Consider the following 25,435-nt stretch of genomic DNA (forward strand, 5'->3'; position numbering starts at 1 on the left):
TGTACTAACCACAGTTTGGTGCAAACGCCTCAGACTCACAGAACTGAAGACGAGAAAGGGTCTTAACTTGGATATAATCTACATTGTTTTGACAAGTAAGGAAACTGAGACTGAGAGGGTGAGTAGAATTTGAACACGTAGAAATGAATTGCACACGAGAGGCCATTCCTGGAAGAGCTAAAGTACAGAGATTAGAAAGTGGGGCACATTTGAAGAACATTCCAGTTAGATTGGGGCAAAAGGATTCAAAAAGGAAAGTATAATAGGATGAGACTGGAGAGGTGCAGGCTGGATTGATAGGGTCTCCAGACTGAGGGCCTGGACTTTGTCTGTAAACCGGATGACACAGTCCGGCCCACTGATGTGTTATTGTTTGATGTGTAATTTTACCGTAGTCTTCACGACTTCCTTCCACTCCATTAGTTTATCTTAACCACCTGGGCTTGAAATGAATATTGGGGAGGAGTAAGAAGAAAAGGCAGGCACCTTCCAATGAGATCCTTTTAAAAAATGTTTATTCTATATTGGAACATAGTTGATTTACAATATTGTGTTAGTTTCAAGTGTGCAGCAAAATGACTTAGTTGTTCATATACATATACCTATTCTTTTTCAGATTCTTTTCCCATATAGATTATTATGGAATACTGAGTAGAGTTCCCTGTGCCATACAGTAGGTCCTTATTGATCATCTATCCTATATATAGTAGTGTGTTTATGTTGATCCCAAACTCCTAATTTATCTCCCCCCTACCTTCCCCTGGCTTCCCTGGTGGCTCAGACAGTAAAGCGTCTGCCTGCAACACAAGAGACCCAGGTTCAATCCCTGGGTCAGGAACATCTCCTGGAGAAGGAAATGGCAACCCACTCCAGTATTCTTGCCTGGAAAATCCCATGGACAGAGGAGTTTGGCAGGCTACAGCCCATGGTGTCTCAAGGAGTCAGACACGGCTGAGCAACTAACACACACACCTTCCCCCTTGGTAGCCATAAGTTTATCTTCTGTGTCTGCAAGACTGTTTCTGTTTTGTAAATAAGTTCATTTGTATCATGTTTTTAGATTCCATGTGTAAATAATATCGTATGATATTTCACTTTCTCTGACTTATTTCACTTGGTATGATCATCTTGAATGCAGCAGCAATCCAGTAAAGCATAGGAAGGGAACCCAGACCATAGGAGACCTGCCTTGTTGTCTGTTTGGTTTGTTCCCTGCACTCCCGTTCAGTTCTCCGTTGAGAAAAGACCTCCAACCTCTAAAACAGAAGTCAAAGAGCAGCTTTGTCTTTTCTCAAACAGGGCTTGTTGCTTGAGTGCAATAACCTTTATTGCTCTTGTTCCATCTTCCCAGCAAAGCGCTTCTGCTGATGGATTAGTCCTCCCAGAAGCTGTTTATCGCCTTGTGTATTGCAAAGTGATGGAGTCTGTCAGTCATCAGCCCCTCCATCATCAGACTCACCTTGTCTCAACTAATGATTTTGAAAAATTACATATAAGGTTCATAATTGCAGTAATCCCCACAGATTGCTGGCTCTAGCTGTAGTTAATAACTGGTTTGTCAAAGTTTAATGGTCTGAAGCAAAATCGTCTTCAAGCTTGTTACTGAGCTGTCAGGGCAAAAATCGGAATGATTCATTAGCCAAAAAGCAACATTTTGCTAACAAATCAGTTGTCCTTCCAATTATCCTCTAATGTTGCTCTGTCTGCCAAACTTGGGCCTGATAATAAAGCTGTGTTAATAATGCATTATTTCTTCCCAGAGGAATGACTACATGCAGATAAGCAGCATGCTACAATCTTAGCAATGAATGATGGTGATGATTCTGTATGCTGGGCTAAAATCGTAGCTTCAGTCAAGGAAATGACATCTTATAGGAGTTCTTCCACAGACTCAGCCAAGTCAGGAGGCACCCAGGAAAGAAAAAGGACTTACTTTGGAAGAAGCATGTTTGTATGGAGACCCAGGAACTGAGAACCATTTTAAAACCATCTGAGCTTCTTATAATAACAGTCCAGAAAACTGTGGGCCCTCATTCTGAGTCTTATGGAGTAAATTGTTTTTAAGAGGTCAACTTGGCTGAACTGCCATTTGCTTCTGAAAGCATGGGGATATTATCGACAATTAATTGAATCATCCCACCTGGATGTATGGAGCCCTTATGGTGCACAGTGTAGGGGCAGGGTGTACAAAGATAAACAAAGTGAAACGAAGCACAGGCCCTCTCTGCAGTGATCTCATCGTTTGATGCTCACTGTCCAGAAGACAGGCAACATGAGCAAAGGGATCAGAAAGCCACTGTCACTGGGAGCCCTGAAGAACTTTCCACAGAAGGGATGAGTAAGAAATAACTAGAAAGGAAGTGTTTTTCAGGAAGCGATAAGAGCATGAACAAAAACAGAGAATTGAAAGAACAGGGCACCTTCGTTGAAAAGTAAAAGGGGTGAAACTTTGCCGACAAAGGTCCGTGTAGTCAAAGCTATGGTTTTCCCAGTAGTCATGTACAGATGCGAGAATTGGACCATGAAGAAGGCTAAGTGCTGAAGAATTGATGCTTTCCAATTGTTGTCCTGGAGAAGACTCTTGAGTGGTCCCTTGAGAGACTGCAAGGAGATCAAACCAGTCAATCTTAAAGGAAATCAACCCTGAATATTCATTAGAAGGACTGGTGCTGAAACTGAAGCTCCAGTACTTTGGCCACCTGATGCGAAGAGTTGACTCATTGGAAAAGACCCTGATGGTGGGAAAGATTGAAGGCAAAGGGAGAAGTGGGTGGCAGAGGATAAGATGGTTGGATAGCTTTACTGACTCAATGGACATGAATTTGAGCACACTCCAGGAGATAGTGGAGGACAGAGGAGCCAGGCATGCTGCAGTCTATGTGGTCACAAAGAGTCAGACACGACCTAGCAGCTGAACAACAACACCAGGAGGGGTGGAGTGTTGGAGGAATAATGGGCAACGAGACAGGAAGGGTGGCTTCGGCCCATTGTAAGGTGTCACACATCACACTAAAGGACTTGAATGTTATCCCGTGGGGGAGAGGAATCTTTCTATGATTTTGAGGCAAGGTTATGCCATGCTCAGGTCTGTATTTAAGCAGGAGATCTTTGCCGGTAATAGGGAGGATGACTCGGAGCCGAGAGAAGCTGAAGGTTAAGACACAGCAGGAATAGCCAAAGGGAATTGCAATACAGGCATGAAGCGAGGCAGCAACAGTCATATTCCCGGAGTACTTGACACAGTGTAGAGAGCGAGGCACTGAGAGCAATGTAGGAGAGGCGCTAAGGACTGCGTCCTGGAAACAGACTCTTCTAGGCCTGGTGGGTGGAGACGACCTTAGACAAGCAGGGGAGATGTTGGGTCTGGGTCTCATATTCACCTCAGATCTGGAGAGTTCGTGTCACACACTCGTGATGTTCTTCATGAAGAGCAGAGGCATGCTGACAGGAAGGAGAGAACTGAGTGTTCATCTGACAGTTGCAGTCTTGTGTCCTAGAACTAGACTACTCCCAGTATATGTTGTTAAGTCATATTTTAAAAATTGTTTATGAGTAGCATTATTACGCTATATATAATGTTATGTCAGAAATTCATGATGTCATTGTTTTAAAAGTATGTCACACACATCACAGTTTGCTTTGGCACATTTTCTTAAATTTTTAGTACCAGGAACCTCAAAAAATATAAGTAACCTAAGCCACTAAGACACTCTGGCTCTAGTACAAAACAGGTACCCTTATTAATCAAGCTTGTGGTTGTCACACCACCCAGCTTTGGCCTTCTCATATTAAAAGAGAATTTTTTCTGCCTCTGAGATACTTACCATCTTCCCCAGCCTGCTGCCAGCTCTGTATTCCTGTCCAGCAAGCTAGTGCTTCCTCCATCCTTGCGTGACTCTTAACAGTCCTACCTCAGGATGTCTTTCCCTGGCCACTCTCATTTTCTTCCAGAAATGGCCATACTTGAGCTTACTTCTGTGGGTTCTCTGTGTCTGTATATCTGTCTTCTTAAGTACAGATGCATATTTACATATGCAGTATAACTCTGCTTAATGGCCTTTCTACAGTTAGGACCTTTCACCAGCAATCAGAAAGTATTCCAATTCCGTAGGTTCAGAGGCCCATTCGCAGTGGACACGCTGATGCTTATGGTCTCCTTTAATTCCTTCTTCCTATCTGCCCTGTACCCTGTGGCCAGTTCTTTCTCTAAACACAGCTCTATGACCTTGTTCTCTCCTGTTGTAAATGTCAGTTACTCCCCAAGGCCTCCAGAATAAATCCAGATTCCTCAGCCAGGCTACTCAGCCTTCTGGAACCCTCAACCACCATTCTAGTTTCATTCTCCACTAACCATGTTGTACCACGTACCACTGCCTCTAGTTCTCTCAGTTGTTAAGTCATAAACACCCAACGCAAACCACTTTAAACAGCAAAGTGATCATTTATTGGCTCAAATAACAGAATAAATCTGGGTGGGATTGGATCAGGTACAGCCTAACCGTAAGATTCAAAAAATCTTATTGGGGCTCTGCTCTGGCTCCGATTTATTGCTTTTTATTTTTCTGCTGAAGACAAACTTTCTCCTCTTCAGCAAAAAAAAAAAAAAAAAAAAAGTGGGTCTCTGAGTTTATATCATTTCAGCGTAGTGTTTTAAAGGAAAACGAGAGAGCTTTTTCCCAAATCTCCTTGTATAAAGACCGAGAGACCCTGATTTATCCAGCTTGGCATCTCACATCCCACTGTGCCTGTGAACTTGAAGTGCTGGGGCCAGAAGGACCAGAGCTGCCACCGGGACAATAAGTTTGAGAAAACCTTATTGGACAGGTAATGCCAGCCCAATGCAAACAGGGGCACCCAAATATAGCACATCAGAATCACTTGACTTGCTTTGTAAGAATACAGATTTCTTGTCCTGATGCTGACCTACCCACTCAAAATCTTTCCAGGTGAAGCTGATATTTATGATCTCCTGGGCCACATGCAAGGCCCTGAATGTGAAAGGCCCTTCTCATCTCCCTCTTTGCCACCTTTCAACTCCTACTCATCCTTCAAGGCTTTGTTCAGACCCACATCCTGCAGGAGGACCCTCCAGATTCCCAAAAGTCATCTGGTAACACTACTTGCTTTCTCTGACTTGGTCAAAAATGGTTTTAGAAAGGCAGTGAGCTGTGAGTTGGGGTCTTGAATGATGGTCAGGGTTTTGACGAGTAGAGAGAATGAGAGGGCTTTTTCATATAAATCAAAAGGCATAAGCAAAGGTTACAGAGACCTTAAAGTGCAATGATTATTTTGCATAGAATGAATAAATAGCTGAAACAGAAGAAACATCACATAGGGAAGTAGTAAAAGTAGAAGATTGATAGTTTGGCAGCCAGATGGTGGAATAACTTGAAAGCCAAAGTCGAATTTTTCACTTTGTCCAGGATGCCAGTTTTCCAATGTATTGATTTCTTTTCACTTGGGGCAGCCAAGTAGAGCTTAACACAGAGAAAGCCCCGGAGTCAGCCTCTTTCTGCTGCAAGGATACTTGTCAGTTTATCTCTGTGCTCAGGAAAATTTCCTGTGCTTGCCATGATGGGGAAAAGGTTGTGAAGGACTGAAATGGCAAAGGTGAGCCACTGGAGAATTTTGAAGACAGAATTAACATAAAGAGAGCAGTGTTTTAGGAAAATTAGCTCAATATCAATACAATTTGAATTCCAAATGATTTTCTGTCAGTAGCCATTGAATTCCTTTACTGACAACATCACTTTCTTCTGACTCTAAAGCCAGATTTGAACTTATAGACTATTAGAAATGAGAAGGAAAGGAGGAGATTGATTTGCTTTCTCAAAGTGAGTAGCTTCTCATTTCCCCTCTAAAAATGTGTCGTTTTAGAAACAAAGTGACAGGGCATGGAAAGGTACTAAGAGGAAACTGAGTTTTGTGAATGAGAGACCATCTCATTCCAGAATATTAATTAGACATCACCTGGGGAGATTATGTGTCTGTTCTCAGCATCCACATGATTTCAGGGCAAAGCAATAGAAGAAAATTGTGGAGAAAACAAGCCAGTTTATACATCCTGCGAGGTGTGTTCACATGGGGGTGGTGTGTGTGTGTGTTCAGTTGCCAAGTCATGTCCAGCTCTTTGCAACCCCATGGACTGTGGTACGCCAGGCTGCCCTGGTTGCTTAGATGGTATGGGGTGGGGTGGTACCAGTACTTTATCTGTAAGGCTATGAATTTCCAGTATATCACTTTTTCATATCATGTTTCAAATGGATTCTGTTTTTTAGATTTTCCATGTTGTTGATCTCTTATACAAGCAATTGAAAGTTGTGTACAATCTCATGAAATTTCCTTAATAAAAAAAAATGCCTCTCCAGTATAGATATCAGTGGATTTCCAGAAGGAGCTTTCCAGATTGGAGCTGCTAAAAGTAACTGCTTGGCAGCTCTATCAAGTTATTAAGTCATTCATTCAAAAGACTTACCCTGGCTCTAAAAATTATATGGCATTAATTTTTTAAAATTTGACTAGAAGGTTATTTACCAACTCTGGATTCATCTTGAATTTGATTAAGGGTCTAGGCTCTCTTCCCTGATGCTGGGAAAGATTGAAGGCAGAAGGAGAAGAGGGTGTCAGAGGATGAGATGGCTGGATGGCATCACCAATGCAATGGACATAAACTTGGGCAAACTTCAGGAGATGGCATCCTGCAGTCCATGGAGTTGCAAAGAGTTAGACACGACTGGGTGACTGAACAACAACAACAAGCTCTCCTCAAGTTTTCTAGTTTCCAAAAGCTATGAAAGTCTATGTGTATAGGTCAGAAGACTCAATAGCTTGAAGAAACAAATTAATTCTGATTGCTTGCTATTGTAGTACAAAAAAATAGCTTAGCAAATTCTCCTTTAGCCTTAGATTATTATTAATTTAGCACCCATTTGGGATAATAAAGAGAAAATGAAACCAAAATATCAGTAAGAGAATGTAACAAGTAATAGTGGTAAGAGAGGTATTGAAAAATGAAAATGTTAGTTGCTCAGTCATGTCTGACTCTTTGTGACTACCTGGACTGTAGCCTGCCAGGCTCTTCTGTCCATGGAATTCTCCAGGCAAGAATTCTGGAGTGGGTAGCCATTCCCTTCCCCAGGAGATCTTCCCACCCCAGGGGTCAAATTCAGGGATCAAACCCAGGTCTCCCACATTGCAGGCAGATTCTTTACCATCTGAGCCACCAGAGAAGTCCCAAGAGTACTAGTTGCTGCTGCTAAGTCGCTTCAGTCGTGTCCAACTCTGTGCGACCCCATAGATGGCAGCCCACCAGGCTCCCCCGTCCCTGGGATTCTCCAGGCAAGAACACTGGAGTGGGTTGCATTTCCTTCTCCAATGCGTGAAAGTGAAAAGTGAAAGTGAAGTCGCTCAGTCGTGTCCGACTCTTCACGACCCCATGGACTGCAGCCTACCAGGCTCCTCCGCCCAGGGGATTTTCCAGGCAAGAGGACTGGAGTGGGGTGCCATTGCCTTACTACTATATAGGTGGTTTATAATGTTACTTTAAATTATTTTGGTAAAAAAATTATAAGATAACATAGCATACCAAAACCTCTAGATTGTTCTTGACTATACATAGCTTTGTTATTAATAAAAAAGGATACAAATATATTAAATAAGAATATAACTTAAGATATTAAAAGATCCAGTAAAGACTAAAGCTCTAACAAAGAAACATAGAGGAAGTAAAAATATTTTTAAAGCCAAGGATTGTGAATTAGAAAACAGAAGGAAAATTAAAATAATATATTCAATAAAAAAAATTACCAATAAAATAAATAGACACCTACTATATGCAGATCAGGAAGCAACAGTTAGAACTGGACATGGAACAACAGACTGGTTCCAAATAGGAAAAGGAGTACGTCAAGGCTGTATATTGTCACCCTGCTTATTTAACTTTTATGCAGAGTACATCATGAGAAACGCTGGGCTGGAAGAAGCACAAGCTGGAATCAAGATTGCCAGGAGAAATATCAATAACCTCAGATATGCAGATGACACCACCCTTATGGCAGAAAGTGAAGAGGAACTAAGAAGCCTCTTGATGAAAGTGAAAGAGGAGAATGAAAAAGTTGGCTTAAAGCTCAACATTCAGAAAACGAAGATCATGGCATCTGGTCCCATCACTTCGTGGGAAATAGATGGGGAAACAGTGGAAACAGTGTCAGACTTTATTTTGGGGGGCTCCAAAATCACTGCAGATGGTGACCGCAGCCATGAAATTAAAAGACGCTTACTCCTTGGAAGGAAAGTTATGACCAACCTAGATAGCATATTCAAAAGTAGAGACAATACTTTGCCAACAAAGGTCTGTCTAGTCAAGGCTATGGTTTTTCCAGTGGTCATGTATGGATGTGAGAGTTGGACTTGTGAAGAAAGCTGAGCACCGAAGAATTGATGCTTTTGAACTGTGGTGTTGGAGAAGACTCTTGAGAGTCCCTTGGACTGCAAGGAGATCCAAACAGTCCATTCTAAAGGAGATCATATGAGACTATCATGTTCCATTGTATGATAATATATTTTACAATTTCTGAGATGAATCAATTTAGAGATTTATAAATAACCAAAATTTACTCAAGAAGTAGAAATTTTTGATATGTCCATGAATGAGAAAGAAGCTAAAATATATCAAAAGATTATATCCAAGAATGTCTCTGAAGTCAGAAAATTTATTAGGGAGTTCTTAAAAAGGAAAGGTTCAACACCATATAAACTTTTAGCTTTTTTATATAAAAAGGAAATTATTAAAACTAAATTTTTCATTTCAATATGCATAATTCAGATTCAAAAACCTAGAAAAGTAGTTCCAAATAGAAAGCTATAGTTAAATTTCAATGACGAAAAAAGGTATAAAAATCCCAACAAAAGTATCAGTGACTCAGATTGAGCAAGGCATTGAGAGGATGGTCCACCAAGTCAAGTTCAGAGGCACCACATGGGAGCCTAAGAACATAAGCTCTGGATTCAAACTGCCTGCCACTGATAGGTATGTTACTAGAGTCAATACTTTACTCTTTGTGCTTCAGAGTTATGGTCTATAAACTGCAATTTATAATAGGACCTATCTCTCAGGAATGTCATCAAGGTTAAGTAAGGTACTTCATGGAAAGCACTCATCGCAGCTCCCAGCACATAGTAAGCATAAATAAATATTAGCTGTTGTCATCATAATGTCAGAAATGCATGGTGTCTCTTAATACAATGCACATCGACAATAGGCCAAACGTTTTAAAACAGAATGAACTTAAAAGGTTTTTGATAAAAGGCAATACTCATCCTTGATTATTTGTTAACCATTAAAAAACTAGGAGGAGAAGAAGAATACTTTGTTAACATAATAAAAATACTTAACCCCTCAGAAAATATTTCACTTAACAGTTAAATAGTTGAACGTACGACTTGATTTAACATTATTTAACATGATAAAATTATGAAACATACAGAAGAGAAGTAACTATTGAAAGCAAGGAGAAATAAACATCTTTGAACAAAAGAGGGTTATCTCATGGGATGGGGAGGAGGGATGACAGGAACAAGGAAAATTAACTGAGATACATTTGGAATGGCAATAGTTCAAATACATTATCGAATTCAAAGTGAATATACAAAATGAAAACTTTCCAAAATACAATAAGTAATGATCTACAAAGCAGGACGTGAGAAAAGGGAGACCCCACTCACCTCTGGAAAGAATAAACCAAACACACAAAACTACTATAAACCTTGCAAGAAATAGATTGGCCATGTCTTTAAACAAGCAAGCTAAAACCACAGAACCTTGAAGAGAGATGTAGAGTACTGGGGTAAATGGGGAAACATACCATATTCCCAGAAGGAAAAACTGAGTATTTTAAGAAGATTTGTGTTCCCAAATTAATTCATATACAATGAAATCATAATTAAATTTTGAAGGAAGCTGAACAAAATTATTTTCATGTTCAATTAGAATAATAAACAGGAGTGAACAGCTTTATGCATTTTTTCCTGTTAAAGCATAATGAGGGAAGAACAACAGACATTACAACATGTAAACCTACATTAATATGTTAACTGCTGACAGATCAGCAACACAGGTCAATAAAACACCTCAGAACCGAACTCTATTAAGTTCAAGAGGGAGGTGATGTATGTCTACTTATGGCTGATTCACGTTGTTGTTCAGCAGAAACCAACGCATTGTACAGCAATTATCCTCCAATTAACAATAAATTTAAAGAAAATAAAAAAGTAATATGGCGAAAAATCAATGGAGGAAATAATGAACTATTCCATAAATGATGCCGAAATCTTTGTTAGCTCGTTAGAAAGAGAATTTTCAATCCTGAGAGCATATATAATTTCATATCGATTTAAAATTAAATGTGAAAAATTGAACAACACAGTGATATTTATCTTCTCCATAGATAGGAAAGGCTTACTAAGCACTAAAATAGTGGAAGACTACTATAATAAAATAAATCAGTTCAAAATGAAATGTTTGATAGAATTACCTATATAAAATTGGAAACTTCTCTAAGGCAAACCAAAAATTAAACCAAAATTTTAAAAAAGTAAATGACAAATTAGAATAGTGCTTATAACAAATGTAACAGAAGTTTAAGATCCTAATATATAAAGAGCTCCCAGAGATCAATATAGAGAATTACAAATTATCTGACAAAATACAGATCACTAATACATTAGCAGAGGGAAATAGAGATCACTAATAAACATGCAAATAATATTAACAGTAAAAATAAAAGGAATGCATATTAAAGCATATTCATCTATACATTAGCAAAGATTTTTGAAAGATTGAAATAAATTCTAGTAATGATTTGGAGAGAGTCATTCTGCAAAGGTGGCAGACCCAGGAATTGTTTCAAGCTTTCTAGATAGCAGTTTGACAATGTGCTCAAAGAAGTAATAAAAATATTCATATTCTTCAACTAACAATTTCCACTTTCAGGAATCTCTTTGAAGGGATAAACCAGAAAAGCAGGCAGTTTTATTCAAGATTTTTCACTGCATCATTGTCCATAAACAGGCAAAAAACTCCCTAAATTTCTAACAATGGAGAGATGGTTATGAAAATCACAAGAGCATATTATAGAATATTGTTCAGGCATAGAAATGTTTTTTGAAGATTATTTGATGGCATGGCAAAAAGCATTCAGCATGCTCTCAGTTATATTTTAAAAATGTGTGAGCTATGAATAGAAAATATATTGTACAAAAATACTCCATAATGTTATTGGAGATTATCATTCAATTGTAGGATTTTGATGAATATTATTTTGCTTCCTTCTATTTTCCAACTTATCTACAATGAGCATATTGTTACTTTAAGTGTACAGAAAATACTTAGTCTCTTTTTAAAAGAAACAGTTTAGACAACCCTCCTGTAATGATGCGGGGGTTTCGTTTGTTTGCTTGTTTAATTGGAGACGTTTTGAGAAGTACTCACCCACGACCTCTGCAATCATGAAAACTAAGCATCCTCCTGAAGCAGCGCGGAGCTTCCACTTGGCGCAGGTTTGCTCCTGCGCCCTGTCCTCTGTGGCCTTGAGGTAGTGGTGGCAGTGATGGATGGCTCCTGCCTCCAGCTCCTCTGGCTTTTCTCCACGACACTGATCTTTATTCAAGGGTTTCTGCTGGAGTTCCAGGCTGTGGAGGAGTTTGACAGAAGCAAGAAGCCAACATGGTTGCAAACAAACTTCTCACTGACAGCCCTACGCATTCTCAGAACAGCTACGAGGACATTTGCTGACTAGCTCGGAACTTAGAATTCACAGCTCCTTCCAGGTGAAACATCCAGTGTAAGGAACAAGCAAGACATTCTCTTCTGAATTCTCAGTTTCAAGAAAGTTTTGTTTTTATGTAAGCAAACTCATATTTAGTGACTCTTGAGAGTCCCTTGGACTGCAAGGAGATCCAACCAGTCCATTCTAAAGGAGATCAGTCCTGGGAATTCTTTGGAAGGAATGATGCTAAAGCTGAAACTCCAATACTTTGGCAACCTCATGCGAAGAGTTGACTCATTGGAAAAGACTCTGATGCTGGGAGGGATTAGAGGCAGGAGGAGAAGGGGATGACAGAGGATGAGATGGCTGGATGGCATCACCGACTCGATGGTCGTGAGTTCAAGTGAACTCTGGGAGTTGGTGATGGACAGGGAGGCCTGGCGTCTGCAATTCATGGGGTCGCAAAGAGTCGGACACAACTGAGTGACTGAACTGAACTGAACCCCTGATTAGGGCTTCCAAGGTGACTCAGTGTGTAAAAGAATCTGCTTGCAATGCAGGAGACGCAGGCAGATGCAAGTTTGATCCCCGGCTCAGGAAGATCCCCTGGAGGAGGGCATGGCAACCCACTCCAGTATTCTTGCCTGGAGAATGCTATGGACAGAGGAGCCTGGTGGGCTACAGTCCATAGGGTCATAGGCATGACTGAAGCAACTAAGCACTCACACACACCCACAGCTCTAATTAAGAGGGAGCAAACGAGGGACTTCCCTGGTGGTCCAGTGGTTGAGAATCTGCCTAACAATGCAGGGCACATAGATTTAATCCCTGGTCCAGGAAGATTCCACGTGCAGTGGGGCATCTAAGCTTGCGAGCTACAACTACTGAGCCCAAGCACCCTAAAGCCCATGCTCCACAACAAGAGAACCCACCGCAACAATAGAAGCCACCACAATGAAGAAAAAAAAAAAAAAAAAAGCCTACGTACCTGCAACAAGGAGTAGCCCCCGATCGCTGCAACTAGAGAAAGCTTGCACGCAGCAAGGAATACCCAGTTCAGCCAAAGATAAATTCATTTTTTAAAAGAGATCAAAAAAAAAAAAAAAGGAGAAAGGAAGCAAATACAGTTTGATTCGTTTCCTTCCCAGCTACTTCACTGAAAAGATTTTGGGCACTGCTATAAATTTAGAAAGGGGCAGTGATGACATTATTATTACTATTAATGAGTAATGTGTGTATGAGCCAGCCTGGTGATGGAAATACTCACTGTGGCATGCCATCACTGTCCTTCTTCCCAACAGTCACATTGTTAATAGGTTATAAGCACTTTTTCCTGCTGAATCCATATGGACCCTTAACACAGCTTTGTAGAAATCTCTACCAATCTATCAAAATTGTAATGAGAGTTTGTTGTTGTTGTTCTTTAGCCGCTAAGTCATGTCAGACTCCTTTGAGACCCCTTGGACTGTAGCCCACCAGGCTCCTCTCTCCATGGGATTTCCCAGACAAGAATACTGGAGTGGTTTTCCATTTCCTTCTCCAGGGGATCTTCGCAACCCAGGTATCAAACTCACATCTCCTGCATTTGACAAGCAGATTCTTTACCACTGAGCCACTAGGGAAGCCCCATGAGAGTTAAACCTACTTGTACTTCCCAAAAGAGGTAGTGCATTTTTGTTCTATTCAAGTATAAAGAATTCATAGAAATATGGAACCATTTATAGAAATATAGAATTTCACAGATGCAAAGATTGTAGATGACATTAACCCAGTGCCACAGAGAGGAGCCTGTCGGTTACAGTCTACGGGGTCACAAAAGATCAGACACAACTGAACAACTAAACAACAAACAACACATTTCTTACTGAAGTAACTAGGATTCAGAGACTTTAAGTGATTTCCTGAGGTCAGATAGCTGGGAAATGGCAGAGCTGGGACTCCAAGCTCAGCCTTGTTTGCACTGTGCCCACATTGCCTCTCTATCTAAACATCAGTACGCTTAAAACCAAAGTTTACCTCCACAGTCATCTCGAACTACTCAGGCTTATGGTTTTACTAAACTTATTAGAAGGCATTAATAAGATTCTTAGAAGAACTTGCATTCATGGCTTTGAAAAGCATAAAGATAGAAATAAATTATTTTCCTCTTATCACCATCCAGAAAAAAGATCTGATGGCTTTGGCTTAAATGATATTTATGATTGTAATTCTCAGTTCAGTTCAGTTCAGTCACTCAGTCATGTCCAACTCTTTGCGACCTCATGACCTGCAGCACGGCAGGCCTCCCTGTCCATCACAAACCCCGGAGTTCACCCAAACTCATGTCCATCCAGTCAGTGATGCCATCCAGCCATCTCATCCTCTGTCGTCCCCTTCTCCTCCTGCCCCTAATCCCTCCCAGCATCAGAGTCTTTTCCAATAAGTCAACTCTTCGTGTGAGGTGGCCAAAGTACTGGAGTTTCAGCTTTAGAATCATTCCTTCCAAAGAACACCCAGGACAAATCTCCTTTAGGATGGACTGGTCGGATCTCCTTGCAGTCCAAGGGACTCTCAAGAGTCTTCTCCAACACCACAGTTCAAAAGCGTCAATTCTTCGGCACTCAGCTTTCTTCACAGTCCAACTTTCACATCCATACACGAGCACTGGAAAAACCATAGCCTTGACTAGACAGACCTTTGTTGGCAAAGTAATGTCTCTGCTTTTGAATATGCTATCTAGGTTGGTCATAACTTTCTTTCCAAGGAGTAAGCGTCTTTTAATTTCATGGCTGCAGTCACCATCTGCAGTGATTTTAGAGCCCAAAAAAATAACGTCTGACACTGTTTCCCCATCTATTTCCCACCAAGTGATGGGACCAGATGCCATGATCTTCGTTTTCTGAATGTTGAGCTTTAAGCCAACTATGTCACTCTCCTCTTTCACTTTCAGCAACAGGCTTTTTAGTTCCTCTTCACTTTCTGCCATAAGGGTGGTGTCATCTGTATATCTCAGGTTATTGATATTTCTCCCAGCAATCTTGATTCCAGCTTGTGCTTCTTCCAGCCCAGGATTTCTCATGATGTACTCTGCATAGAAGTTAAATAAGCAGGGTGACAATATACAGCCTTGACGTACTCCTTTTCCTATTTGGAGCCAGTCTGTTGTTCCATGTCCGGTTCTAACTGTTGCTTCCTGACCTGCATATAGGTTTCTCAAGAGGCAGGTCAGGTGGTCTGCTATTCCCATCTCTTTCAGAATTTTCCACAGTTTATTGTGATCCACACAGTCAAAGGCTTTGGCATAGTCAATAAAGCAGAAGTAGATGTTTTTCTGGAACTCTCTTCCTTTTTCCATGATCCAGCGGATGTTGGCAATTCGATCTCTGGTTCCTCTGCCTTTTCTAAAACCAACTTGAACATCAGGAAGTTCATGGTTCACGTATTGCTGAAGCCTGGCTTGGAGAATTTTGAGCATTACTTTACTAGCATGTGAGATGAGTGCAGTTGTGCAGTAGTTTGAGCATTCTTTGGCATTGCCTTTCTTTGGGATTGGAATGAAAACTGACCTTTTCCAGTCCTGTGGCCACTGCTGAGTTTTCCAAATTTGCTGGCATATTGAGTGCAGAACTTTCACAGCATCATCTTTCAGGATTTGGAATAGCTCAACTGGAATTCCATCACCTCCACTAGCTTTGTTCGTAGTGATGCTTTTTAAGGCCCACTTGACTTCGCATTCCAGGATGTCTTAGCTCTAGGTGCATGATCACACCATCATGATTATCTGGGTCATGAAGATCTTTTTTGTACATTCTTCTGTGTATTCTTGCCACCTCTTCTTAATATCTTCTGCTTCTGTTAGGTCCATACCATTTCTGTCCTTTATTGAGCCCATTTTTGCATGAAATGTTCCTTTGGTATCTCTAATTTTCTTGAGTATAATTCTAATTATCATTATATATTTTTCTGAATAAAACAGCATACATATTCATTATAGAAAAACTGGAATTACAAAAAGGTACAAAACAGAGGGAAAAATCACTAATAAACATACTTCCAAGAGACAAATACTATTGATAGTTTTGTTTAGCTTTGTAATACATAAACACACTTTTTTAACTTAGTTGTTGCTGTCATTCACCCACTAAGTCGTGTCCAACACTTTGTGACCCCATGGACTGTAGCACACCAGGCTCCTCTGTCCTCCACCATCTCCTGGAGTTTGCTCAAATTCATGTCCATTGAGTCGGTGATACTATCTAACCATCTCATCCTCTGCCACACCCTTCTCCTTTTGCCTTCAATCTTTCCCAGCATCAGGTTTTTTCCAGTGAGTCAGCTCTTCACATCAGGTGACCAAAGTATTGGAGCTTCAGCTTCAGTATCAGTCCTTCCAATGAATATTCAGGGTTGATTTCCTTTAAGATTGACTGGTTTCATCTTGCAGCCTCTCAAGGGACCTCTCAAGAGTCTTCTCCAGCACCACAATTTGAAAGCATCAGTTCTTCAGCACTCAGCCTGTTTATGGTCCAACTCTCACATCCGTACATGACTATTGGAAAAAGCATAGCATTGACTAAGCTCACTAGGGCTTCCCTGGTGGCTCAGATGGTAAAGAATCTGCCTGCAATGCAGGAGACCCAGATTCGATCCCTAGTTTGGGAAGATCCTCTGGAGAAGGAAATGGCAGCCCATTCCAGTATTCTTGCTTGGATGACTCCATGGAAAGAGGAGCCTGGCAGGCTATAGTCCATGGGATTGCAAAGATTCAGACATGACTGGGAGACTCACACTTTCACTTCTTTGACTATACAGACCTTTGTTGGCGAGTGATGTCTCTGCTTTTTAATATGATGTCTAGATTCCTCATAGCTTTTCTTCCAAAGAGCAAGCACCTTCTAATTTCATGGCTGCAGTCACCATCCACAGTGATTTTGGAGCCCAAGAAAATAAATCTGTCACTGTTTCCACTTTTTCCCCTTCTATTTTCCATGCATTGATGGGACTGGATGCCATAATCTTAGTTTTTTGACTGTTGAGTTTCAAGCCAGCATTTTCACTCTCTTATTTCACCTTCATTAAGAGGCTCTTTAGTTCTTCTTCACTTTCCGCCATTAGAGTGATAATATCTGCATATCTTGAGGTTGTTGATATTTCTCCCAGAACTGTTGATTTCAACTTGTGATTCATCCAGTCTGGCATTTCGTATGATGTACTCTGCATGCAAGTTAAATAAGCAGGATGACAATATACAGCCTTGACATACTCCTTTGCCAATTTTGAACCAGTCAGTTGTTCCATGTCTAGTTCTAACTATAGCAATAGTTAGAAGCATCTTCTAACTATTTAGCTTCCTGTTAAATAGTTAATAGTCTAACTTCCTGTTTCTCAGGAGACAAAGTAGTCTGGTATTCCCATCTCTTTAAGAATTTTTCAGAGTTTGTTGTGATTCACTTTTTTTTTCGAGTCCATATTAATTAGAATGTTTTTCATTGAAAGTACAGAAAACAAAGCTCATGCTAGGTAGATCAGTACATGGGGATTATTGGTTTTGCAGCTGAAAACATCTAGAGGCATCAGGCCTGATTTATCAAAGCTCCAGAGCCATTGCTCTGCAGTTCTCTACTACTCTTACTGCAGGCTTAACTTTTATCATAAAGTGGAACAGTTGCCCACGGTAATCAGGACTGTGTACTCGTATTTTCTTATACAGGGAGAAAGAGTGTTCATTCTCCCAACTGCTAAACAGGAGTCCTGAGTTGCATCCTGATTTGGCCAGCCTGTAAAGCCAGAGGAATATGGATGGGCTAATTGGCTTAGACCTTGTTACAGCCAGAAGACTGGCTAAACCCAACCACACTGACTCCTAGAACTGAGAGTGGGGTAAACTCTAACCAGATCACATGACTGCAACTCAGTAGGGGTGGGCTGGGGATTCCACCAAAGATACAGCTTTGGGACCTAATTTTTAGCTGTATATATTATTAACGTTTTCTCAATTTATTAAATATTCTACATCATTAGTTCAATATAGAGAACATTATATTTAGTATAGATATGTCACAATATTTCCTAAAATTGAATAATTGACTCATAATTATTTGCTTGTATAAGCTCTTCTGTGATTCATATTCTTATATTTAATCTTTACTCAATATATTATTATTTCCTCAAAATGTAATCCTGAAAGGGGAATTACTTGGTTAAAGAATATCTACATTTTTAAGGAATTTCATGTATGTTGACAAATTGGCTTCAGAATGTTTTTGCTGGTAATGTTAATAGCACTCAGGATTTTGAAGAATTCTGAATAATCTAATTGAAATAAGAACCGTTTGGCAAAAGACACATACAGTTCCTATATCTATAGATTTCCACCTTTGTAATGTGATACACACTGGTAATTAGCAACCCTATAGCATAGTAATGTTAGTCACCGATGGTCATTGACTCAGAGGAGCCAGAGAACTAATAGGAGAGCATGGTGGAGGCTTCCTTTTTCCTTGTGCTGAGAAGGCAGTGTGAGACGGACAGGGTCACCGAATGTTCTGGCATTGTTCGTATGAACACTGGTTTACCTCGCTTTATTTTCTGTTTTTCATAACCTTGTAGGCAGAGAAAACCAGGTGGTGAGTGAACTTACCTTGGAGCATTTTTGAAGGCAGAGCATGACAGGACTCCTACCAGAGGCACAGCCTGTGTGCAATGCCACAAGAGGAAAAGTGCACAAAACCTGGCCAGTTTTTACTTTTAATACTGCTACCTTGTCCTAGACAAGGACAGGAGCTGAGATTGTTTCTTGAAGCGCTAGGCCAGAAATCCAAAAGTGGTACTGAAATTGGATGCAGTGTGTTCATACATGTATATGTATGTGTTTTGTGGGGAGAGGCAGGAGCCCACCATCTTCACTGAACTCCCCAAAGGGTCTACAATTCCAAAAGAAGTTAAAGACCGAAGTTAAAATATATTCCTCATCGTCTCATAAGACCGAAGTGATCTAACTATCTCTAGACGTAGGACAGGCCCTCAGTCTGAAAGTGATGCAAATTCTAAGAATTTTAAAACATAGGTTCTAGAAAGCAAATGCTAGAATATATTAAAAATGAAATGTGAATCTGTCAAGGAGTAAATCACCAGAATTCCCACCCATTCAAATATGGCTGAGGCTTTGAAGAGCAGGAGCAATAGAGTAGAGCAAAGAAATTTACTGTAGTATCAAAGAGAAAAAAAAAGGCGGGCGGGGGGGAGGTAGAAACAGAGAAGAAAAATAACAAAATATTAGAAAATTTGGTATCAGTAGTCTAGAACTTTGAGTTCATCCCTTTAAAAAGGAATTAAAGAGTGGAGCTTTATTTTGTGACCTTGGAGAATCATTCTTTTTTAATTTGTGTCTTATTTTCATTTGGTTTTAGAGGTTAACGTTTTTGTCTCTATACCTTTGAAGTGGAACTGGTAATATCGGGCTGGCCAAATAGATTTTTCAACATTTTTGGCCAACTAGATAATTTTTTAACTTCTTATTTATACATTGACTACATAAAATCACTTTGTTTTTGTACTTTAACATTACTTTTCCCAAGAACCTCAAATCACTAGTCCTGTTGGGAGAGGAAATAAAAGCTTAGGTCCCACCATGACATTCCACCACTTCATGTATTCATCCATTCAACAAATGTATTGCATGTCTACCATACAAATGCCCCATCAAAGGTGCTAATGATACCATGTCCTTGATACAAACAAAGCTCTTGATCTAAGAAGCTTTATGTCCTAGCAGAGGGGGGACATGGCAAACCAGCCGACAGTAACAGAGGCCGTGTGGTGTCATGGGCAGTGACTGGGAGAGGAAAGGTTAAGAAGAATGGTATATGGGAAAGTTGAGAGACTATAGATGTAAGTGTATTTTAATTAAGCGCTTCAAGCTATTGAGAGTGACTGGTTTTCAAAGTTTAGTTTTAAATAAGTAATATAGTCACTCAAAACAATTTTCCACCCATCTCACTGAAACCTTATATATATGTATATTCATAACCAAATAGGCTGCTTCCCTGGTGGCTCAGTTAGTAAAGAATCTGCCTGCAATGCAGGAGACTCCAGTTGGATTCCTGGAATGGGAAGATCCCCTAGAAAAAGGATAGACTACCTGCTCCAGTATTCTTGGGCTTCCCTGGTGGCTCAGACAGTAAAGAATCCACCTGCAATATGGGAGACCTGGGTTTGATCCCTGGGTTGAGAAGATCCCCTGGAGAAGGGAATGGCTACCCACTCCGGTATTCTTGCCTGGAGAATCCCCATGGACAGAGAAGCCTGGCAGGCTACGGTCCATGGGGTCACAAAGAGTTGGACATGATATCCAAATAGAGCTTCCCTGGTGGTTCAGATTATGAAAAAAATCTGCCTACAATGCAGGAGATCCCAGTTCCATCCAATACCTGGGTTGGGAAGTTCCCCTGGAGAAGGGAATGGCACCCACCCCAGTATTCTTGTCTGGAGAATCCCATGGACAGAGAAGACTGGCAGTCTACAATCCATGGGGTTGCAAAAGTCAGACTGGACTGAGCAACTAACACACACTCAAACAACCATCACCACAATCTAATTTAGAACATTTTCATCACCCCAAAAAGAAATTCCATACCCAGTAAATCCCCAATCTTCTCACAGACAGTACTACCTCAAGAAACCACTAGTCTACTTTCTGTCTTTATAAAATTGCCTATGTTGGATATTTTCTACAAAGAGACCCGTACATTATGTAGTTTTCTCTCATTTAGCATAATGCTTTCAAGGTTTATTCATGTTATAGCAAATATCAGTACATCAGCACTTTATTGCTTTGTATTTAGTGTGTCTGCAGGAGAGTGGGAGGGGAGGGGAACAGAATTTACAAACAGGAGGTGTGAGTCCACATCCCAACTCTGCTATAATCAGACATCCAGCCTTAAGAATGGTATTTATTCTCTTTGGAATTCCCTTTCCTATGTGGCAAAATGAGGGATTAGGATAAATAATGTTATGTAGGTTCAAGTGTCTTTGGAATTTTTTGTTGTTTTTGGCAGCACCCATGTGGCTTATGGAATCTTAGTTCCCCCACCAGGCTCTAACCTTGGGAGAATCAGGCCATAAGAACAGAGAGCTATGCGTCTTTCCCTTAGAGGACTGATACTACCTCAGCTAAAAGTTTCCTTGGCAGTGAAAACAAGGAGTCCTATAGGTTCTATTGTTTCTATTTGAAAAGAAAGTAAAAATGAGCTTGGCAGTTTTTATCATCACTGTATCCTGAAAACTGTACCCATATATGAGGTGAATGAGACCCTATAACCATAAACAGTTGATTTATTTGCATCACAGAGAGCTAAATGGTCTATTTTAATGAGAAGGGAAATACTATTAATTCCACCATGTAGAAATGCTCTATTAATAGTGTCCATAGTGTTAACAATTTGTTGTTTAAAATTTCTGCTGACCTAACATGAGGCTTTATTGTTTATGATCTCAATAAATCACATCTAATATTATTTTCCAAGAAAAAATAATTCTTACAATATGAGATAATGTGCTAGATTCTTTATTGTATATTTTTTAAGCAAAGTTATAAATATCCTAAGGAAAAGTCCCTTTGCAGTTGCTCGAATATTTGATGCTATCAAACACAATGCCACTACTCTTTGGAATATTAATTTGGCTTCATGAATGCACAAAAACATTAAACATACTATTATGGGTATGTATTCTCTTAAATTCCAGTCCTAACACAGATTCTCATTCATTTATCTATGTATTCTGAGTACGTTTCTCTTGGACTGAATTCCCCAAACGCAACAAAATCTCATTTTATTTGCCTCTATCTTTACCGGGAAATTACCTCAATCAGGCAAACTTTTGTAACCCTACCTTCTATGTAGAGTTTCCCTAACTTCACTCTAACTCCTTTTTCTTTTTCAATTCTCAGTCTATCACTGCTGAAAAGCTTTCTCTGGCTCCCAAAGTCCAGCAAAGACCTAGGTTCCCTTGAGATATTCTTACTGAATGCTCCTAGAATAAACACATGCCATTTTGTAATTGCCTATTTCTCAAACACATTCTACATTAGACTCAAACTTTCAAGAAGACAGAGATCTGTGACTAGGAATGTTTTTGTTTTCATTATATATCCAGATGTGTTCAACCAGTAATTGCTAAATAAGGGGGAAATGAATGAATACATTGCACATGGCACTGTGGAAGATAATAAAAAGAACTAGAGCTAGGTAGAACATTAAACTCAGCTATATTTATTCTAGGTGTGAATATTTGATGATGATATTATGTAATTAAGGAAACAGCAATTAAGATCAGTGTAACCACAATTTGCCACATAGCTGAAAAAAACCTTAATTCTTTCTAAATATAATTTACTAAAATTTATCATCTTAAAAGTGGGAATAATTGAGGGAAAGAAAGGTAAACACATTAGATTGTATATATCAATTTTTTTAGAAAATCTGCAGATAAAAATATATTAATAAGATGTATCCTTCATGCACTCAGGATATGTAAGGAATCAAATCAACTATACAGAGTATGACCTTTTCAGAATATAAGTTATACAAGTCGATCAGGGGTTGATAAAATTTTGTAAAATGCCCCTGGGTGGCAACAGCAGAAGTCTCCAAGTCTGAAGCAGTAGGATCTAGGGACTTTGTGAATATTCAGGACACAGAAAATTGTGAAGCAGAATCAGATGTCTGTTACCTGTCTAGTGTGAAGGCGTACATCTTGGTGGCTTTGTCATTCACAAGGTAAGTTCTTCCAAGAAACTCCATGGTGGCCAGGATAAAAGCTTTGGCTGCTGTTGTTACTGTTGTTGTGTCTGCGGCTGCTGCTCTTTAACTCACTGTCCAGTTTTGGAAGCGAAGCAGCATTACAATTATTCTCACACTTTCCAAAGGAAAAATGAAAAGACTTACCGGGATTACAATAAGAAGCCTCCCACATCAATGTTCTTGATAGATCTGCTAAAATTACACTCTGAAATATCACCTGGCCTCATTCTCTCACCCACAGAAACTTGTTTCCTGCAGGTAGGAACATATGGATTGTGTGTGTGTGTGTGTGTGTACTTCCCATGATACCTGATTCTGTTGTGCTTTCTGGGAGGTAGAGGAGCTCAAGGGTCAACTACTAATCACGATGTAGAGGGTTGGTCTGCAGAGCACACCTGAGTGAGCTGCAAACAGTGACCTTCTGATGCTGCTATTCCCCCCTCTCTTTTCATTTTCTTTTTCTTCAGTGGGGAGTGGGGAGGTCTCTCTCGGAACCTAAAAGCATTTCTCCTGGGATTTAGTTCTAAAATGCCCTCTAAGCAGCTGTCACGATTTACTTCTCTTCTCTTCTGGGACCATTTGGGGATTTCACCACTGAAGCGAGGACACGGGTCGTTAGTCACTGAAATCTGTAATCTGAAACACTTCCTGGTGCCGCAGCTTTGAAACCCTTTTGACAGGCAGGAGGAGGGCAGTCTCAGCTTCTAAATAAATAACAGCCCTCAGTCACACAAGAACTAGAATGATCTGTGTTCTGCCTGGCCAGGGGGCCCTTGGCTGAGGATAAAAGACTGGCCCAAGCCGATCCTACCAGGCAAACCCATCACAGATCTTAGAAATGGAGTCTTCTCACTTGATCTTGAGAGAACTTCAACCCCCAAATTCCTGTGAATTGACCTTTTATTTCATGACAAAGAACTTTCCAAATAAGAGAAAGGACCATGGCCCAAGGACAACAGCCTGGTCACCCAGCAGACCTTTACGTGTGAGCCAAACACCACCCAAGAACTATGGAGATGCAGGCAGGGGCAGGCGAGGGCAGAGTGGAGAAGAGGGCATAGACCCTCCACCTCTGAGTCCTGAGCTCCTTCTCCCTCTGTCAAAACTAATTCCCTAGTGAGAAAACTCAGAGTGGTGTAGCCCTGGAGTAGCCCAATGGCCCAGCACCCTGGAGATTTACCCATGTTACTGAGCAGAGATTTCCCACCACTAAATCAATATTATCTCCTGGAAGGAGAGTAGAATTCAATGGCAATGACTATAGACAATGAGGGGAGAAGTCACCTTTCACTGAGTGGCTGAGGTTTTCTATGACATCTGCTGTAAAGCTGTACCTCTTGTCTCTTTTAAGCTTTCAAACACTCTCCTCTCTAACATGAATTCTAAGGTCTCTTCATGTGGCCCCACTGCCTACCTGATCTTTAACTTTGCTCTGACAGATGGAAACCAGAGAAATGGCTCTGGGAGGCCATTTTTCTTCACAGGAGAAATTCTGGGTCTGGTATTAAAGTATTTCCTTCTCTTACAACCTTATTCTTAACTTTGCAAAATAATGGGTTATTTTATGGAGGCAGAAGTAAGAAACGAGGAAAGAATGACTAATCGATTGTGTGACCCGTTGCCATACTTTACAGCTTGAATATTTGTGATTAGTCTCTAGCATATAATAAAAGAAAGAGAATTCAAGTGAATGACTATCAAAAAAGTGAAGCAACTACTTAAAACCAGGCTAAAATCCCTTAAAGATAAGTGCCAAGAAAAGGAGATAAGTATTATTCAAATGCAGGAATTAGAGTATTTAGCGATAGCCTTCAACAGAGAAAAAAGCAATCTGGAAGTTTGAGGTTTCACATGATGAATTTGGTGGCTGGCATGCATACAGATGCACAGATATATTTGTACCTGTTTGTGATTCCATGGGCCTTCCCTAGTGGCTCAGACAGTAAAGAATCTGCCTGCAATGCAGGAGACCTGAGTTCATGATTCCATGAGTATGGAGATATAAACATACACGGTTATTAATGTGAATTGCCATGAAAAGAGGATAGCGTGGGGATATATATGTGAGAAGGGCAGAGTAGAGCTGATATAGACAGGGTAAGGTGGAAGTGGGAAAAGAGGAAACAGGGATCCAAGCAAAAAAAGTTGAGAGAAAAAATGTATTATATGATTGCTCATGAGTTGAAGTATATAAAATTGCCATTTTTGTAGACCCAGCAGTTTCATATGATTTTACTTAAACATATATGCACATGTCTGTGTGAGTGTGTGTGTGTTTGTGTGTGTTTGTGTGTGTTAGTCACTCAGTCATGTCTGACTCTTTGCGACCCCATGGACCGTAGCCTGCCGAGCTCCTCTGCCTATGGAATTCTCCAGGCAAGATCACCGGAGTGGGTTGCCATTTCCTTCTCCAGGGGATCTTCCCCATCCAGGGATCACATGTGGGTCTCCCGCATTGCAGGCAGACTCCTTACCGTCTGAGCTACCAGGGAACCCCACACACATGTAGCCATACTTCTAAAATGCATTGCGTGCATGTGTGACACATTTAAAAATTAAAAGTTAAGTGTGCATATACTTTAAAAGTACTGGGAAATTAGGTAGTATTTTCATCAAAGATTTGTGAATTCCCAAGTACTACCCTTGATGATAATTACTTGACTGTAAATCAAAGCTTCTGGTATAAGTAGCATAACAGCAGGGAATAGTGGATTACAACAAAAAAAATTTTCATATTAAAGAAAAGTAAGTTTTGCTGCTATAAATTTAGTTGTAAAGTTATGATCAAGAATTGCATGCATGTTATATAAAATATTCATTCACCTATTGATTATCTTATCTTATAAACCCCTTTTAAACTGCACCATAATTCCCCTTCCCCCAATATGT

General features: G+C 40.2%; 1 protein-coding gene across 1 annotated transcript in view; it reads right to left on the reverse strand.

The window, feature by feature from the left end:
• The window catches only part of SLC30A8 (solute carrier family 30 member 8), a 41,265-nt gene extending 18,098 nt beyond the window's left edge, over window positions 1–23,167 (reverse strand). The window contains 2 exon segments of the mRNA XM_015474502.3: window positions 11,489–11,688; window positions 22,476–23,167. Of these exon segments, the coding sequence (XP_015329988.2) occupies window positions 11,489–11,688; window positions 22,476–22,546 (271 nt within the window). The 5' untranslated portion in view covers window positions 22,547–23,167.
• Window positions 23,168–25,435: the final 2,268 nt, after the last annotated feature.

Source organism: Bos taurus, chromosome 14 (genome assembly GCF_002263795.3).
Source record: "Bos taurus isolate L1 Dominette 01449 registration number 42190680 breed Hereford chromosome 14, ARS-UCD2.0, whole genome shotgun sequence".
In the NCBI taxonomy this organism is placed as follows: domain Eukaryota; kingdom Metazoa; phylum Chordata; class Mammalia; order Artiodactyla; family Bovidae; genus Bos; species Bos taurus.